At 40.7% G+C, this 20387-nt stretch overlaps 1 protein-coding gene across 2 annotated transcripts in view; it reads left to right on the plus strand.

Annotated features, from left to right (window-relative positions):
• Positions 1-20387, plus strand: part of LOC139576587 (polypeptide N-acetylgalactosaminyltransferase 9) — an 87511-nt gene that overhangs the window by 45827 nt on the left and 21297 nt on the right. For both annotated transcript variants that reach the window (XM_071402849.1, XM_071402848.1), the window contains exons 7-8: positions 15089-15274; positions 17024-17161. In XM_071402849.1, the coding sequence (XP_071258950.1) occupies positions 15089-15274; positions 17024-17161 (324 nt within the window). The remainder of the gene's footprint in view (positions 1-15088; positions 15275-17023; positions 17162-20387) is intronic.

A 20387-nucleotide genomic window follows, 5' to 3' on the forward strand; every position in this document is an offset into this window, starting at 1 on the left:
CGGTATGTTTATCCCCGCTTCATTCCGTTTGCTACCATTTAAGAAACGTTTTTAAACAGAATCGGCGGAAGGAATACACCCCTGATCACACTGAAACACAATGCACTTTCATAGCAGTCACATACAAAAAGTGGGAAAAATGTTTTTGTTGTGTAATTCCTTCTCGCATCTATGTGCTCTCCTCCTTCGACCGTTTCCCTTCCCTTGTGGATTTCAGTGCACAACACATCAGCTGTTTTCCAAACACACAGCCTACATCGTTGTCACCATATTAGCCAATGACATTAGTAACGTCATGGTCAACATAGCTACATAGTAAACCCGTTACAGTATACAGTTAAGCAAGCAGTTTAGCAGTTACACCGATGGGCCTCGGTGGCAATATATTAATAAAACCAAAAATTGACCTTAACTTGAAAGAGTTCCAGTGTTGGATAGCCATAGCCAGCAGGGTTGGGGAGTAATGCATTACATGTAATTCGTAACATGTTAGGGATTACAAAAAAATGTAACTGTAATCCCTTATGTTACCAGCTAAAATAGTGTAATCAGATTACAGATACTTTTGAAAAAGTAGATGATTACTTTTACGATAACTTTTTAATTCAGAAAGTTTGTTATTGTTTCAACTATGGATTTAAACAGCTGCATATTATCAAGACATCAAAGTGTCACCAACGAAAAGGTAAACAATAGGCCTATAGCAAATGCGGCATATGGCAATCATTTTTCACATGTAAATATCACTTTTCAGTAGTGCTCAGTGCATGCCATTCCATGAGCACAGCATTTATTTTTCAACTTGAAGCAATGAGCCCAATCAGTCCTCCGTGACCACAAATTCATCAACAACAGAGTAGGGCTGGCTAATAAATCCTTAGTTTTGGGGTTATGCTCAGGTAAAACAATTTGGCTAATCTATACTTCCATATTTCCAAGTCATAATCTTGAAGATCAAAGGGTATAATATTTATTGGAATGACTGAAATTCTGATAGACTTAGGTTTTTAATGTAAAGATATAATTTAATCATATTATTATATTTAGTAGAAAGCGATGGGTTACAAGAAGCCTACATAACCAACCCATAAAGTAAAATGTAACATCCCATATATAGCCAGCTATGTCAATTTTGACATTGATTTATCCTGCAATAGATGTCGTTCAATTGGTAACATACATTTTTGTCTTCTTCGAATGCGTCTTAAGGGGAAAGTAATCTAAAAGTAACCAAATGTAATCGTATTACGTTACTGAGTTTTGGTAACCCAAAAGTTACGTTACTGATTACAATTTTGGACAAGTAACTAGTAACTAACATTACATTTAGAAAGTAACCTACCCAACCCTGATAGCCAGCTGGTGCAACCCTACAGACTGCTGTTGAGGCTACTGTAGACCTTTATTCCAAAGTGTGTGTTTAATCAATTATTTGTTGACGTGAATATATTCATTATAGTTTTATCTAAAAAAGGAAAACGTTTTTTATGTTTCACTATTTTTATTTTTATGAAATTCACTAAGGAGGATGGTTCTCCCCTTCCTCCCCTGAAGAGCCTCCACTGTACAGTTTAGAGATGTATTTACACTACAGGGAATAGGAGGGGCTTTCATGGAAATGTGGGAGAAATCATAAAGAGAGGAAGATATATAGACTATAGATGTTAAAGTAATTGTTTCTGCTGTTTCTTGATATCACAGTTTTACCATTTATCCCAGTACTGTATGTGTACAAAATAGTTAATTTTTGTCATGGTATTTAATGATGTTGATTATCGATGCCATTGCAGCTCTTCCAAAATATTAGTATTAAAGTAGTTTATTTTTGCTGCAGTTCACTGTGACTTATAAATAAGTCTAATTTGAAACCCATACCCTGGTATCAGAGATGAAAACATTGCTTACCATGAGGCTGAGTTTGCAAAAATAAAAAAATATCAAGATGGAATAGAAATGATGAATTCTGCCAGAGGTGTCAATACACATTTATTGCGTCATGCATTTTCCATCTCTCACTTATGGTTTGCTGATACAGCATCTCATGAGACCAAAACACTTCCCTTCATTTTCAAGTCCCCTCAGGAATATGTAGCTACAGTATACATACATACTGTATATGTATATATACATACATACTGTATATATATATATATATATATATACAGTTGAAGTCGGAAGTTTACATACACTTAGGTTGGATTCATTAAAACTCGTTTTTCAACCACTCCACACATTTCTTGTTAACAAACTATAGTTTTGGCAAGTCGGTTAGGACATCTACTTTGTGCATGACACAAGTCATTTTTCCAACAATTGTTTACAGACAGATTATTTCACTTATAATTCACCGTATCACAATTCCAGTGGGTCAGAAGTTTACATACACTAAGTCGACTGTGCCTTTAAACAGCTTGGAAAATTCCAGAAAATGATGTCATGGCTTTAGAATCTTCTGATAGGCGAATTGACATCATTTGAGTCAATTGGAGTTGTACCTGTGGATGTATTTCAAGACCTACCTTCAAACTCAGTGCCTCTTTGCTTGACATCATGGGAAAATCAAAAGAAATCAGCCAAGACCTCAGAAAAAATATATAGACCTCCACAAGTCTGTTTCATCCTTGGGAGCAATTTCCAAACGCCTGAAGGTACCCCGTTCATCTGTACAAACAATAGTATGTAGGTATAAACTCCATGGGACCACGCAGCTTTCATACCGCTCAGGAAGGAGACACGTTCTGTCTCCTAGAGATGAACGTACTTTGGTGCGAAAAGTGAAAATCAATCCCAGAACAACAGCAAAGGACCTTGTGAAGATGCTGGAGGAAACAGGTACAAATGTATCTATATCCACAGTAAAACGAGTCCTATATTGACATATCCTGAAAAGCCGCTCAGAAAGGAAGAAGCCACTGCTCCAAAACCGCCATAAAAAAGCCAGACTACGCTTTGCAACTGCATATGGGGACAAAGATCGTACTTTTTGGAGAAATGTCCTCTGGTCTGATGAAACAAAAATATAACTATTTGGCCATAATGACCATCGTTATGTTTGGAGGAAAAAGGGGGATGCTTGCAAGCAGAAGAACACCATCCCAACTGTGAAGCACGGGGGTGGCAGCATCATGTTGTGGGGGTGCTTTGCTGCAGGAGGGACTGGTGCACTTCACAAAATAGATGGCATCATGAAGCAGGAAAATTATGTGGATATATTGAAGCAACATCTCAAGATGAAGCATGTACAAAATCATTATATCCGAAGAGGAGAGGGGATTTGAGCCACTACATGAGGGAATTTGCCCATTAGGCTACTGCGTCAGAGTCTGAAGGCAGACATGAAGAGTCATGGGAGAAGATGGAGATAGATGATGAGAAATATGTACATTTGTGTGAGAGATCAGTACAACAGGAGACCTGGCCTGTGTCGTATATCGACTACAAATATACTGTATCTCTCATGTGGATTTCTTCCTCTCCTTTCCGTTCCTCCACTGGCTCATCTCCCCATTACATGAATGATTAATTCTCAGAGAATACAGTCCTTTAACTGAGAAGACGTGGGAGGAAAGATCTGTTTTTCATCAATAGGAACAGTGCAAAGGTAACAATGGGTGGACCATTTCATATTGATCAAGTATTTGTCTTTTTCAAGACATACATTATTTAGAGGGCCTGAATCAATCTGCTGGGGCTTAATCGACTGAGAGGTATTTACTCTAGGCTTCATTACAGTAGGTTTTATCTCACTACCTCACCACTAGTCATAGGAGGGAGGACACAGAGGAGGGAGGACACAGAGGAGGGAGGAAACAGAGGAGAATAGGAACAACAGTGATGTAGACCTTTCTTAAAATACCATATAGGAACGATTTTAATGCTCCATTCATTCAATGGTTTGAGTTTACAATGTGGCTATTCTAGTTGTATTAGTTAATATTGAAGTAAATCAGTATAAATAGATCAAGAATTTATTTTTATAACGTTATATAATGTGTTTTCTCATCAGAAATGATTGCTTATGGGTACCTTTGTTTGTATATAAAATATTACTGTTCTCAGATCTTGAATTCGTATATTTAGATGTGTATGAAAACGTGTTTTTTTTGCTAAACAATATACAGGCCAATCCATTGTTTAGCTAGAAAGGAATGTTTGTATCCTGTATATTTGACTGTGATATGTGGTTATCTTACCTAGCTGTCTTAAGATTAATGCATGTACTGTAAGTTGCTCTAGATAAGAGCATCAGATAAGTGATTCAACTACTAAAATGTCAAATGTAAATGTTTCCCATATAGATCTCACATTACTGTATTGAATTATAAAAAATACAAATAAACATTTTGTGTCTGTGCGCACAGATAATTGGACTGGGTTTATATTGTTTTATAAGGTATAGTGCTGACCCAGGAATCTGCCACTAAATGCTTAAAAAGGTCACTGTTAGGTGCCTCCTAAGAAAAGGTAGGTGCAGGAGTCAGGAGCAGGAGAGCAAGGAAGTCCCAGTAGCACAATCGTTTATTGAAAGTCCCAACACAACAACAGGTGGGGAAACACACCCAACGAAGTCGCCACACACAGGGAAGTAATGTAACACACGGAGGAGAAATCTCTACTCCTAATTACAATCCAAACTGTACAACGACCGTGGGGGGAAAACCCCGGTGGCGCAAACACGCACCCCTAACAGAGCAACAACAGCAAATAATCCCGCACAAAGAATTAGCAGGCAGCGGAGGTTAATAAACCCACCGGAATTAACTAATAGGACACAGGTGTAAACAAAACAGACAGACACAAACGAAAAGGAAAAATGGATCGGTGGCAGCTAGTAGGCCGGCGACGACGACCGCTGAGCACCGCCCGAACAGGCGGGACAGTCACGTTTTGAAAAGCAAAATGATTCCCTAACAACAGCCCATCCAGTTTATTTTCAAGTATTTGAAATCCCTGAATGCCTTTTGGAGATTGACAAGGTTATGTGGGTTTCAATACATATTGTAGCGCTCGACAGCCAGACAGAGAGTTTTCCTATTCAGGGCCACAGGGAGTAGCAATTAGGCAGAACTTGTCAGCGCACTTATTATCTACATGAGTCATAAACTTCATTATAGGCCTCTTTCAAGTGTGACTGCTCTTGCACCTATCTTTAAACACACATTGACGAGGCAATTAAGATCCTTTAAGACATATTGTTCATTTCATAACCCTCTGTTTTCAGAGCCTGTTATGCAAAAAGAAAAAGTGAAGCTAATTAACCATCCAACTCTGTCTGAAGTTGCCATACTTACCTAAATATACGTTGAAATGCACAGACTTGAACTTGGATCATCCTTCTCATTATAGAAAACACGTTTTTAATTTGTTAGTTTAATTGGAGGGTGTTTGATGGTGTTAGATGTGTTTGACAAGATGGAAATTATTTTTTACAGCTAATCTACTGTTACAAAAAGAAACACTTAAGTAGTGAGGAATGCACTGGTATGCCAGACAAACTCACTACAATTAAGGGGACTGCCGATGAGAAAGCAGGGGATTCAACTGCTTTGCACGTTTTGACCGTTTTGACCGAGTTGAAAGCGCCTGCATCACATCACTGAGACATCCTGATTTGAACTCTACATTTTGGGTATGAGAGAGAGAGAGAGACCTTCAGTTCATTCTGCTTGAAACATCACTCATCTCATTGGACACCCCATTTGGGAGGGGACGGGATAGACTTTGCATTGCAACACATTATGATGCTGCTGCCTGGTCTTCTAGTCATTCTTAACAGCCTTAGAGACAATGGTCTGACTAGTTCTGAATGTGTTAACTATGGTGTTGCATGCATGTAACATGGATGCTAACAAAAACGCCAGTTGACGGGTGTAGGCCCAATGAATTGTGCTCAAACCAAGGTTTACCACTCATGATTTATTAGTATGGCCTGTTAGAGAGGAAATGTTAAGTATTCTACTATTCAAGCTGAAGCTTTGAGGGAAAGATGTTATGCTATCATGCCATTTTTGTTCTTCATATCCACATGCTGAATCAATTGATGTGTTTGGGATTTGCATGGCGGAGTGATTACATCAGTGGTTTGAATGCTATAGATGTCCACACTACACAGTGGGGGTTCTCAAATTGAATTCATCTTTAAAGTCACACTGTACATCACAAAAACTTACAAGAAACAGATGTGAGGAATATTTCTTTCACTTTATAAAGCCAAACAGCTTCATGGGAGAATATATCACTTTGTGGTCAGGATTTCCTGCTATGTCTTTGAAATGGGCAAATCAGATATTACATTAAAAGGAAGAGAGCTCTCCTGGGTACAGAGACTCTAGAAGCCAGTGAGAAACATTTCAATTAAGAACAGAGACAGAGACACAAATTCCTAAGACACAACTAAGCACACACACACACACACACACACACACACACACACACACACACACACACACACACACACACACACACACACACACACACACACACACACACACACACACACACACACACACACACACACACACACACACACACACACACAGCTCAGTGGTAAAACAAGCCCACAAATGCAAGTATGTCTTTCTTATTTTTCATTGTGAATATTTCCATTCTGTGTTGTAGGGTTAATCTCTGTAAGGGCTCCGGCGGTAAAACTGTTAAAGAAATTCACCTGGCTTTGTTTTAAAAGGTTAAGATATCCCAATCCCTTTAATCCTCCCTCATCAATTGGTTGCTTCGCTCTGACTTGACACAAAATTGATCCCAGAATTGCAGCTCCGTGGCAGAAATGGAAATGAGGACCTTTAGGGCAGTCAGTGTGTCTCCCTCCCACTATGGGTCAGGAGACACTGGTGGCTGGTCCCCTTGTGTCATGTGATAGAGCATGGAGTTTGTAACGCCAGGGTTATTGCGTTCAATTCCCAGGACCACCCATACGTAAAAATGTATGCTTGCATAAGTCGCTTTGGATAAAAGCATCTGCTAAATGGCATATGCTATTATATTATTAGTAGTATATAGAAGGAAAACTGCAAAGCTAATTTATTTGACAGGTCACAAGAATATTCAAAAGATTGTAGGCATTGTAGCTGGGACTGTATATCACAATACAAAAACGGTTTAAGAGCCACTGTCTTTGAGAAGCTTGACTATTACCAGAACTTTGATTATGCTAATTGGATACATTTACAGTATGTAAGAGTGGGGAGAGGTGAATATATTTTTGAATGTATCAAGTACTGTAACTCAGAAATGTCAAATATGTGATTTGTGTGATTGTCAATGGGAGAAGACCATTAGCTAACCTAAGGTATAGATTTTCATAACCGTATGGCTGATGGCATACCTCCCTGTATGTACACATACAGTGCCTTCGGAAAGTATTCAGAGCCCTTCTTTTTCCACATTTTGTTATGTTACAGCCTTATTCTAAAATTGATCAAAGTGTTTTTTTCCCCCTAATCAATCTACATACAATACCCCATAATGACAATTTATATAAAAAACTTTTTTTTGAAATATCACATTTACATAAGTATTTAGACCCTTTACTCAGTACTTTGTTGAAGCACCTTTGGCAGCGATTACAGCATAGAGTCTTCTTGGGTATGGCCTATATTTGGGGAGTTTCTCCAATTCTTCTCTGTAGATCCTCTCACGCTCTGTCAGGTTGGATGGGGAGCGTTGCTGCACAGCTATTTTCAAGTTTCTCCGGAGATGTTCAATCGGGTTCAAGTCTGGGCTCTGGCTGGTCCACTCAAGGACATTCAAAGACTTGTCACGAAGCCACTCCTGAGTTGTCCTGTTGGAAGGTGAACCTTCGCCCCAGTCTGAGGTCCTGAGCGCCTTGTAGCAGGTTTTCATCAAGGATCTCTCTGTACTTTTCTCCGTTCATCTTTCCCTCGATCCTGACTAGTAACCCAGTCCCTGCAGCTGAAAAACATCCCAACAGCATGATGCTGCCACCACCATGCTTCACGGTAGGGATGGTGCCAGACACAAATCCTTGCTCTGACATGCACTGTCAACTGTGGGACCTTATATAGACAGGTGTGTGCCTTTCCAAATCATGTCCAATCAATTGAATTTACCACAGGTGGACTCCAATCCAGTTGTAAAAACATCTCAAGGATGATCAATGAAAACAGGAGGAACCTGAGCTCAATTTCGAGTCTCATGGCAAAGGGTCGGAATACTTATGTAAAAAAGGTGTTTTTGATTTTATTTTTATTACATTTAAAAAAACAAAATACCTGTTTTCACTTTGTCATTATGGGGTATTGTGTGTAGATTGCTGAGGATTTAAAAATAATATTTAATCCATTTTAGAATAAGGCTGTCACGTAAAACAAAATGTGTAAAAAGTCAAGGGATTTGAATACTTTTCGAAGGCACTGTACATGTATATATGATTACAAATCTCAAAAGGTGTGCAATTTGCAGAACAAGGGCATTTTACAATACATTTAGAGTTGACTGTCTGTGACATAGTTATGGAAAATGTATGTTTTTCGTTTGGCAAATGCCCTCCAGTCCCCACAGTTTTCCGAATAACAGACATACACAACATGGAGTTTATAGTAACCAGAGGTCCGCTGGGGTCATGCCAGGGTCCATTGTCCTTAGCTTAGTCAACCATGCTTACAATATGACTAATAAATATTGGCGCTTAACTCTGTGACCCTCCAGGAAGCTCCTAAAGTCACTGGAAGGGACCGACTCGGCACAGTAGTTACACTACAAACCCCATTGCATTTTTTACTCAAATACTTCTTGTAAGTTGAACTCAAAATCAATGAAAAGTCATTATTACTTATGTTTGTGGTACTGACTCAAAATTAAATGTCACATCAACAAAAGAAATTCAACATAACTTTGCAAGCCAGCATAATGTGACTTGCAGGTAGTGTTACAAAATTCTGGAACATTTTCCAGGTTTTACAGAAATCCCGGTTGGAAGATTCCTGGAAATCGGGGAATTTTGGATAAAGTTACCAGAATTTTGCAACCCAACTTGCAGGCCTGTTGTGGCCTTTAAACCATGAGTTTCAGGCCACTGAATGAGGGTAATGTAATGAACATGAGGCGAGACAGAGAGCTGGTTTAAAGCGCAGGGCGCAGCAGGTGTTTATTGCAAAGGACCACAGGAGGAGGCAGGTAACTGGGTCCAGGGGCAGGCAGAAGGTCATACACAGGGGGTCCAAAAGGGCAACAGTACAGGCAGGGAGCAGGCTAGTAACATAGTCTGGGAGATCAGGCAATAGGTAGATAACAGGAAATCCAATAGGCTAAAGTACAGGCAGGGAATAGGCAAAAGGCATCATTAGTGAGGCAGGCAAAAACTATCATACACGGGAGGAGTATATCATGGGAAACCCAGTGCTCTGAAAGACGTGTCACAAAACAAACAATACCTCACAGTGATGGGGTGCAAAGAACTGAACTAAATAATGTGTGATAATGACAAACAGGTGTGTGAACAAGTGACTAGAATTCAGGTGATTGGGATCTGGAGAGTGAGCTGCGTTCAGGGGATCTAGGTGTTTGAGAGTGTGAGCTGGAAAGTGAGCTGCGTTCAGGGGATCTAGGTGTTTGAGAGTGTGAGCTGGAAAGTGAGCTGCGTTCAGGGGATCTAGGTGTTTGAGAGTGTGAGCTGGAAAGTGGGCTGCGTTCAGGGGATCTTTGAGGGTGTGAGTTGGAAGCAGATGTTACAGGTAAAGCTAGACCTCAAAATAAGGCCTTATGTTTTGTCATAAAGAGTTTAATTAGAATTATATTATTTGTGTTACTGGACAATTTTCCAAGCTGTCTGTCAAATCAGACAGCTACCAAGCAAGATGAGGCAGAAAATTAAGTCAGCAGGACTTCAGGAAACCTTCTGATGATCTCCGACTAAGTCCCATTGCTGGGTGTTCCAACCTTGTCTCCTCTCCTTGTCTCCTCTTCTTTCCTTGTCTCCTTACTTCATGATTTCTGGTAGATTAGAGGGTTTAGATGCAGACTCTGCATAGCAGTGTTCATGAAAGAAAGTACATGGGGAAAGAAAGTTTGAAGAACACTAATGTAAGAGATCCTCTGAGTAACAGAACCTTATATAGACCTTAGATTCTCCAATATGTTGGGTTAGTAGCGATACTGTGTAATGGTGCTGTTTCCAATTCTGTTTACTGCTGTTAATAGTTTTTATGGTTTTTACAGTTGATGTTTCCTATATCCCTCTAGGGCTTAGCTCACCCAAATGGTCCTGTGCCAATTAACTAACGCCACACAAGAGCAAAAAATAGGCAATTAAATTACCTCTCCATCAAAGTAAACAGTCTCCTATGTTAGGTGATGCCTCTTAATGATCTCTATCCTGCGTTTAAAGAGGAATTTATGCAAATCAGACTTCACTTTATATTCCTATGAAACCATAGTAAGATACTTAGAGATGTTTGTTTCCTAATCTATTTAGAGGTGAAAAGGTAATCTGTGTATGATACTTCTGTGTTGGTCACCAACTTACCCTGATGAATGGCTGTTGACTACTATGATGCCATATGAATCAACAACCATATATCAGGGCAAGACTCCAATTTAACTTAATATATTTGAGATAATTATTGTTTTACTTTGGTAATGAGAAGTTTGATTACTGCTTATAGAAAACACTTTTTAACGTGACTTGACAGGCCAGATGATTCACATACAGATCAATTATTGTCTATTTGAGGAGATCAGGCGCAAGCTGTGCTGGCGAGGCTCTGTCAGCATGGCATAAATGTGTTTTCCACGCAGTCCTGGTGCAATCATCACATCATCATTATGCCTTTTGTGTCCAGGGAAAAAAATGCATTTGGTCTGATTTGTTTAGCTAATGCCCTGGCTGAGACCTCCAAAGTTACTAGAGAGTGGCAGCAGCGTCATAAGACATCCTGGAACAGACGTGACATACATGAGAAGCCTGCAGTCTGCTCCTTCCTCTGCCTGGTACTGGCCTGCTGCACACCACCTGTTCTCTCTCTGATTGACTAACACTCTCTTTCTCTTATGCTGCAAAGGTCACATTATCACTGATGATTTTGTGTGTTTAAAAAAAGGAACTGACCTGACTCTCCTCAGACTCCATGTTCTGTGATGTCTGTTAGCTATTTATTTCCCAAACCTACCCTGTCATAGAGGATTTGTCTGGTCTGATCTGATTAGACTTTTTCAATGTCATTCAGGCTGATTACAAGAATAGACAGAAAGGACAATCTTAGATAAACGCACACTGTTCAAACCATACGTCCCAACACACAACACAAACACAAACGCACACTCACAGACACACACTTTTACACTGATCCTTTGCTGCTGCTACTCTGTTCCTTATTTTACTCTTATTATTATCTATCCTGATGCCTAGTCACTTTACCCTGCCTTCATGTACAGTACATATCTACCTCATATCTCGTACCTCTGCACATTGATCTGGTACTTGTCCTCCCTGCATAGGCTATAGCTTCATGCTTGTGTATTTAATTGTATTCCTCTTGTGTTACTATTTTATTTTTTAAACTCTGCATCGTTGGGAAGGGCTTGTAAGCAAACATTTCACAGTAAAGTCTACACCATTTATAATAGGTGCATGTGACAAATAGAACTGGATTTGATTTGATACACCCACTCTGACACACTTGGTAAGTAAACAAGCATTACCTGTGCAGATCCATCTCTGCAATCACCCAATGCTATCCTGCACAGTTTTAAAAAGAACACATTGAAAATGTCCTGACTGTAACAGAGGCCTAGCTAGGAGTTTCTTGTTGACTCTGATAGGCACCACAGAGGGTTATGATTTATGTACAGACTAAAGCTACAGCGTTTATCTGGCAAATCCCTGTTTACGATCCAGCTATTACTCTGGTGTGCACATTGACTGAGAATATAGGTGATTGAAGTGATTGTGTTAGCTGCGTTGTTGGCTAGCTCCTGACGAGTGAGCACATTTTCTATGCCAGGCAAAATTGCAACTCATTAGCTCATTGTTATGGATGTATCCAAATAAATGTCACTAGAAAACAGCTTAAACAAATGCAAATGCAGCTACTTTGCTGTTATTCTGGCTGCGCTTTTTGACGTGACTGTAAGTTAGCCGTAGTTGGCTAGCTAGCAAGGAAGAGATACGAACGTTGCCAGACAGTTTGGCAATGGAACATTTATAACAAACGACTGGGCCATGTCCATAGATACAGAGCAAAAAGAATGAACTACTGGGTAGCATCTCTGGCAACCGAACCGATAGAACGAACAACCAGCCGGCTTGGGTAGCAACCCTAGATTTGTGTCGGGACTATATCTTGTGGAAGGATGAAATAGTATGAATAAATTCATCAAAATAAAGTTTTTAATGAAAATATGTCAATCATTATTTGAATATGTTGATAATAGTGTATTACCACTGCATGTTCATCAGTTAAGTGCTTGTGCTTTAGTAGAGGCAGGGTTGAAGATGAGTCTGTGTTTGTTTGATTAGGTCTGTGTTATTTGAAACCTAACCATTGATCAGTAAAGTAATAAGTAATCTATTAGTGAATGCAATGTCATCCACAGACACACAATGAATGCAAGTCGTTTGTATGTTGTAGCCATGAAGGTGCCTATTGGTCATGTAATGGTAATAGCGCTGATTGATTTATTAGTCCAGGGTCACTCCACACTTCACTGCTGTTTAATCTAAGAGAGGGTTTACAACCAATCTGGGTCACTATGGAGGTTGATTGAGTCAAATGCAACCATTGAGGGTGTGAGTTGGAGGAGGGTAAAGGCCTTCACAGCCAGGGAATGGATCAGAAAACAAATGTATTAATGTTATGCCTTTATTAACATTCAATTAAACACACTTGAGTGATACTGTACAGTACATGCAAGTTATGGTAACAGTGACTTGATTAATATTTGATGTATTTAATTTCCATGAACGTGGCACACAGTACCATATGGCTTGGGGGCTTAGCGGCTCCAACATCTTTCCTCAATGAATTTCACAGACCAGCAAGAATTTATTTGGTATATTTGAATACTTTCTCCTTTTGTTAGCACTCAGCACAGCATACTCTATGTGTATAGTGCTTGTAATACAATCGCTCAAATACCTCTGCGTTATGTGCGGTGAAGTACAAGAAGTTCCAACATAAGCTGCCACAAACTGCTAGGGAAAAGATGGAGGAGTATATGCTCTGCATAGCAGCAGTCTTTTTGGGGTCATACACTTAACAAAGGGATGTTTTCCAATGCAAGCATTGTTTTTAGTGTCAGTGGAAGGCCCAAGTAAATGCAATGGGTTTCATTTATGCAGCCCTGTCCAGCAAAAAGGGTGGAGAACAAACTTGTGCCGCAATGTATCCTGACTAGGGATCCATCAATCAATGGAATCTGAGAAATGACATTTCTCCTACTGACTCAATTCCCTCTGCTCTGCCTCATGCCCACACTCACTCAGTGGACCAACATGCGTCATTGCATGCAGTTTGGTACGAAACCCTTTTATGTTTGACATAAAGTAGGAGCACAGTGGAATCCATGCTAACACAAAATATGAAACATTAGTGGTACACCTACAGTAAGTCACTATCATGTCAAGTATTTCTTACTACCCCTCCAAAACAATGGTGATGTCACTGCTAGTCTAAATTTAGTTTTTACTTTAGGGTGGTGACTCATTAGTATGTAATTAAAACACGTATTAGTATTTCGGTACTATAAATTCGACTGGTGGATGTCCTGGTTTCTTCAGGGTGTTTTTCTGCGGCATGCAGGCAGTTATCTGTGTCCTCTTATGCTGAGCATGAGGTAAATGTTGGGTTCAGTGGAATGTTAATGGTTTGGAACATCTGTTCTGCATTGTGAAGATTGTCATTAAGAGACTCTCGGAGTGCTGGTGGCTCTGCAGTTTAAAAGACAGAAGGACTACATTACCATATGCTGTCCTCTATCTTTCTGCTCTGGTGTTGGAAATGTTCTCGTTTAAGTTCTCTCTCCCTCTCTACTTTTGACTTTCCTTTATATGCTGTAATTTTGTGTCTGGGCAAGTGTTATCCTTATAACAGGTATGAAGGTAAGACCCAGATGCAGACAACGTCGAATAAAAAATGGTTTAATAATCCAACAGGGGCAGGCAATAGACGGGTCAAGGCAGGCAGGGGTCTGTAAACCAGAGGTGGGGCAACGGTACCGGACAGCAGTCAGGCTCAGGGTCAGGGTAAGCAGTGGTCAATAATCCAGAGTTGGGGCAAAGGTACAGGTCGGCAGGCAGGCTCAGGGTCAGGCAGAGTGGTCAGGCAAGCAGGTGGGCTCATTTTCAGGACAGGCAAGGGTCAAAACCAGGAGGGCGAGAAAAAGAGAGACTGGGAAAACCAGGAGCTGGGGCAAAAACGCTGGTTGACTTGCCAGTTCGTCTTGTTTGTCAACAGAAGAACAGAGAACACAGGTATAAATACACAGGGGATAATGGGGAAGATGGGCGATACCTGGAGTGGGGTGGAGACAATCACAAAGACAGGTGAAACAGATCAGGGTGTGACACCTTAGGTTGGAATTGTTTTCCAATAACCTGGAAGAATTCATTCTGGTAGTCGTTGCTGATGATGCAGCCACTATTTTCCTTCCTTGAGTATTGAGTCGGTCACAGTTGAGTGTCACTGCATTTTTCAGGCCCGTAGTCAGTCAATACTTTTTGCAGTGATGGACGTTTTTCTCCAGGATTACATGCTTTTACCACCTATTTTTATGTATTACCACTTTTTCACAGACAGACACTATTCAACCACAATCCAGTGCCAGGGATACTGTGTGTCACAGGAAACTCTCTAGGGACACTCATATTTATGGGCCATTCCCATACAGACCCATTTATCAGGCCTGTTTTCACCCACTTCAGCAGAAAATAATGGCCTGTAGAACCTAATTGCTGCATCAAGCAAACAACCTCCTCCGTAAAAAGATAAACAAGGAGGCAGCTATAACAGCTAGCAGGAAATCTTGCAGATACAGACGCTTTCTCTGTCTGAACTACTAAACAATCCTCTAGACTAGGCTTGACTCTGTCCTCTCTCTGCTGTCTCCTCTCTAGGTGTGGCAGTGCGGCGGGAGCATGGAGGTGCTGCCCTGCGCCAGAGTGGCGCACATCGAGCGGACAAAGAAGCCGTACAACAATGACATTGACTACTATGCCAAGAGGAACGCCCTGCGGGCCGCCGAGGTCTGGATGGACGAGTACAAGTCCCACGTCTACATGGCCTGGAATATCCCCATGAATGTGAGCATAGCCATGGTCTGACAGCGCCGGACCTATGGAGAAACATACGGCCAAGGTCAAGGCTAGTGTGAAGATAGAAATAGAATGACATTCTATGAAAAGAAAGGGCTTATTTCTATTGATGATATAAATAGAATGACATTCTATGACAAAACAGGGCGTATTTCTATTGAGTGTAATGGAGGTGGTTCGGTGAGCCAAGCTCATGAGTAACCTTGCCTAAGACCTGAAGACTTGTGTTAGCTAATACCAAAGCTTTAGCTCAGCAGGGTAACACAGTATTATGGTGCACAGGAGGCAGAGTTCGAACACAGAGTTCGAACACTGTCTGCTCTTTTACTCACCCATACATCCATCCATCCATCCTCCATCCTCCATCCTCACCACTTGTTCATTCAGACCAGCATCCTGTTCTGTGCCGGGCAGGGCCCCTCTAGAGAGACTATGCCTCAATGGAAATTCAGAATTCAGATTTCATCCCACTCAACCTTCAGAGCAGCTCAGTGAGATCTGAACGACGACGTCTGGCTCTGAGTGGTGGAGCTGAGAGCTGAAACCAAATGAATGAGGGGGCCTTTCATTTAATCAGAGTCCACTTTCATACACATCAGTTTAGACGTAATTGCTTTCAAGAGCCATTGAAATGGGCTTGGAAAATAATAATTTTCAATAATCCCCAAAAAATTCTGTACTGCAAAAGATCTGTGTGTCACAGGGGGCAGGTGACAATGCTTTATTAAAACACAGCCTGGTAGAAATTGTATGTTTTTCAAAACATTATTGTCAGTAGAAACAAGCTTTGGATTGTGTTTCACTCAAACAAGGCCTCCTGCACAGGACCACATTAAGGTAACAATCCTAGGGAGGCCAATGCCTCTGTAAATGTGGCAGAAAGCTAGGGAGAAGAAGGGAGAGGTACAATGGATGCATGCAGGAGGAGCAGCCTACTGATTGAAGGCCTCCGACAGTAACTAAGACAGCACCCTATAGACAAACTAGCTTATCGCAAAACATTCTTTATGTAATTACAATCCCAGTGGCATGGTGCTTTTGCCTGAAGTTATTTTATGTACTGTACAAAACGTTTAATGTTATAACTAATCCATCTCCCATTCCCTCCACCACACACACAGAATAATTGGTTATTGGTTACTCTGCTAGGAGTGCAGGGTCTATGATTCACTGTGGTTACCACCATCAGGTACTCCAAATAACGTCTCCCAAATGGTATGCATCTGTTAGCCCAATGTTATAGCTAGTTAGAAAGACAGAGGACAATGCCATTATTCTCAGATATTAAAATATATAGATTTTTAAAGTCAGTGTGCCTCTTAATGAGGCAGTGTATGTCTGCTGCAGAGGCCAGGGCACAGTGCAGAGCTCAGAGCAGAGCAGTTATTAAGCAGCCACCTGCATGCACAACACCAGCCGGCACGGCGGGGCCGTGAGGACTCATAATTAAGCAGCTGATTAGAATTTGCACAGCATACATGTCTAATGAAAGAACAATGAGGGTCCCACATGACAGGCCACCATCCATCCATCTCTAAACCAAACCCACTATTCCTCTCTCAGCTTCTCTTTTCTTTTCCTTTTCTCTACCCTTCCTCCTTCCAGCAGTCTTTCCAGGCCTCCATTTGTCTATTCAAACCACAACAAGTGTAGTCACATGTTGCTTAGCTAAGTAGATAATAAGTAATAGCCTCCTGGATAAATGTTAAATGTGATTTATTTTCCTGTTGCTACCAGAACCCTGGGGTTGACTATGGGGACGTGTCTGAGCGGGTAGCCCTGAGGAAGAGGCTGCAGTGTCGGAGCTTCCACTGGTACCTGGAAAATGTCTACCCAGAGATGCGCATCTACAACAACACAATCACATATGGGGAGGTGAGACATTCACTGTTCACTATTCACTATCAACGATAGCGATACAAAAACAAAAGCATGTTTTGAGTGGAGTACCTATACTGTGTAGTGGAATACCCGATTACATTTTCACTAATAAAAAACAAAGAAATATTTGAGTGGAATAGCTGCAGCCTACTGTGTGTTTGAAGACACTTTCTACAAATAATACACATTTCAAATGAGTTAATTTGCAAACCCACAAATTCATGAAATCTTTCCTTCAGTCTTTTGTTGAATTATTTGGCACGCACTTGTCTCTTGCAGTGATTGCAGGGTGTGCTTTGTTTTTTTTCTCTGTATTTGCATATAAGAGCTTCAATATAAGAAGCAGTGTTTTCCTTATTGTCACATACAGTGCTACGCGAGCTATGTTTACATAATGTGCACTCAATCAATCTACCATTGACATTGTATTTCACCGCTTCTGCACTTCTGCAAAGATTACATGTTGAAGGAAACACATTCATTTACAGGGACTCATCGAAAGGTAAAGGCATCATGTTTCCACAGAAACGCTGCGCAGCTACACAATTTGATGCAATTTCGCCGTAATGAGTTTTAATTACACACTTATTAGCTTTCGATGCCAACTTGATTGTTTGAGCTCGGCTGCACAACCCTGCACAGCGGAAAAGACTATGACAGGATGAGAAATTGATCGCAAGAAGTCAGACAGCCAATTCAGAATCATTGTAAAATAAAAATACTTTTACTTATTGATTTCGACATCAGAGTCGGGGGAGAAAATCAATAAGCTTTTCAAGTATATGGTCGGCATATATCAGATTTAAAATAGGCCGTAACTTCATCAAGCACCACAATGTTGGCGGCCCTGGCCCCATGAATGCTGCTAGCCCTGCTTCTTGCAAATGGATTCAAGTCTTGGAACAGTTACCTTGTGTTGCCATACCGCAGCAGCTGAACAACAGCTGCACCCCCTGCACTGACCAGACCAGTGGCCCAGTACATCACTGGGACCGTGCTCCCATCCATCCAGGACATCTACTCGAAAACAGTGCCTGAGGAAGGCCCGCAGCATCATCAAGGACCCCACACACCCCAGCCACGGGCTGTTCACTCCCTTACCGTCGAGCAGACGTTATCGGACCATGAGGTCGGATACCAACAGGCTCAGAGACAGTTTCTATCTACAAGCCATCAGACTGCTGAACACTTGAACTGGATTGACCACCAGCTCAGACATACACACATCCACACACACACAAACACATTCATGCTACACACACATCACAGCCGCTGCTACCAGTTTCTTACTATGATTTGTAAATACTGCACAATTTAAACACTTGCCCCCCCGATCCCCCCTTCCCCACGTGACTATAAATTCTGCCTTCCTGTATTATACTTATGCTAAAATGTTTACTCTGTTCTACTGAGCCATTTACTTTATAGTTGTCTTTATTCTTGTGTTTTATTATTTCTTATTGTTGTTGCATTGTCGAGAAGGAAACTGCAAGTAAGCATTTGGTTGGACGGTGTATACCATGTGTATCAAATACATACGACTAATAAAACTTTAAACTTTAACCAGACAACACAACATGATAGATATCTTCATGTAACAGTATTGTTTCTGTCCCTCTCCTCACCACAACCTGGGCTTGAACCAAGGATCTTCTGAATACATCAGCAACTGCTGCCTACGAAGCATTGTTAGCTATCGCTTCACAAAAGACTACTACTTCAAGGTCTCAGAGAGAGTGGTCACTGATTAAAACGCTATTAGCTAGCACCGCAAACTAGCTAGCCATTTCACACCCGTTACATTCACAAGGTGGAAATAAAGTGATACACATTCAATCACATAATCTTAAAGGCACACTAATCCACACTACCATCTGGACTAGGAGGAGTCTAAGAGATTAGAGAGGTTTATTTTGCTTACATGATCTTAGATTAAGCCTATCAGTCCCGAGACCCCAGCAAAAATTGGCTTTTCATATATCTGACATTAATTTAACTGCATGTTCAGCCCTTATATTTAGCCTCACTATGAAGTGAGGCTAAATGTAATTAGAACACAAAACAACACAAAACATTTATTTATTTATTTTATATTTAACCTTTATTTAACTAGCCAAGTCAGTTAAGAACAAATTCTTATTTCCAATGACGGCCTACCCCGGGCCAAACCTGGACGACGCTGGGCCAATTGTGCTCCACCCTATGAGACTCCCAATCATGGCCGGATGTGATACTGCGCAACTTGGGAGCATTCATGAATTTTATTGACAGATGTCAATAAAAAAAATAAGGTCCGCCAAAGAAAAAACCTGATAAAAATGAATTTGTTTGCTCACTGGGAAATTAATATACAAGTATTCAGTGACAACTGTGTGGAGTTTGGAGTTTGTGACAGCAACTATGTGAGCTTATTAGAGTATTATAGACACTATGTCCTGGGATTTCCAATGATCTTCTATGTAGAAGAACCCCTTACCTTCTAATGCTTGCCAGTGTCATAGACATGGCACATGTGCGTATTCATGAGTCTCAGCTTTTTATAGATAGCTTTTACTAGCTCAAACTATTAAGACTCTACATATGTTTTTGTAAAAAGACCCGACTCCGGGCCCTTCTGGTTCCGCCCTTGTCTCACAAACATAGAATAATGGTTGGTACATTATCTATGGATGCAGAAGAAATAGACAAATACAATGGTCCAGAACAAATCCCAGAAGTCTGTAGCTGTTTTAAAGGGGTCCAAAACATCCCGGTGTTACGGTGGGACTCATTGGGTTAAAATGGAATCTCTCATCACTGTAGTGTGTACATTCTTACTTTATGAGATGTGAGATGATAAAGTGCCGTTTCTTATTACTAATATTTAAAAATATATATATTTTACAGTATATTCTGGACAAGAGGTTCTAAAAATTATAGAAAATATGTTCGATAAGACTGTTATAACAACAGTTTTGTGTTTATAGCATTAATTCCCTTCTGAAAATAATAAATGCAAACTTGCACAGACACATGCACTTAGTACATCTTTCCCTGAATCTAAGCGTAGCCTGATTTCCATCTTCATGTGTGTATATCTGTGTTGTTTGGTGTGTTGCAGGTCAGGAACCGTGAAGTGTTTTTTGTTTGGTGTGTTGCAGTTCAGGAACAGTAAAGTATCTGCCATGTTTGGTGTGTTGCAGGCCAGGAACAGTAAAGTGTATGCATTGTTTGGTGTGTT

This window comes from Salvelinus alpinus, chromosome 5, assembly GCF_045679555.1.
Source record: "Salvelinus alpinus chromosome 5, SLU_Salpinus.1, whole genome shotgun sequence".
Lineage (NCBI taxonomy): Eukaryota > Metazoa > Chordata > Actinopteri > Salmoniformes > Salmonidae > Salvelinus > Salvelinus alpinus.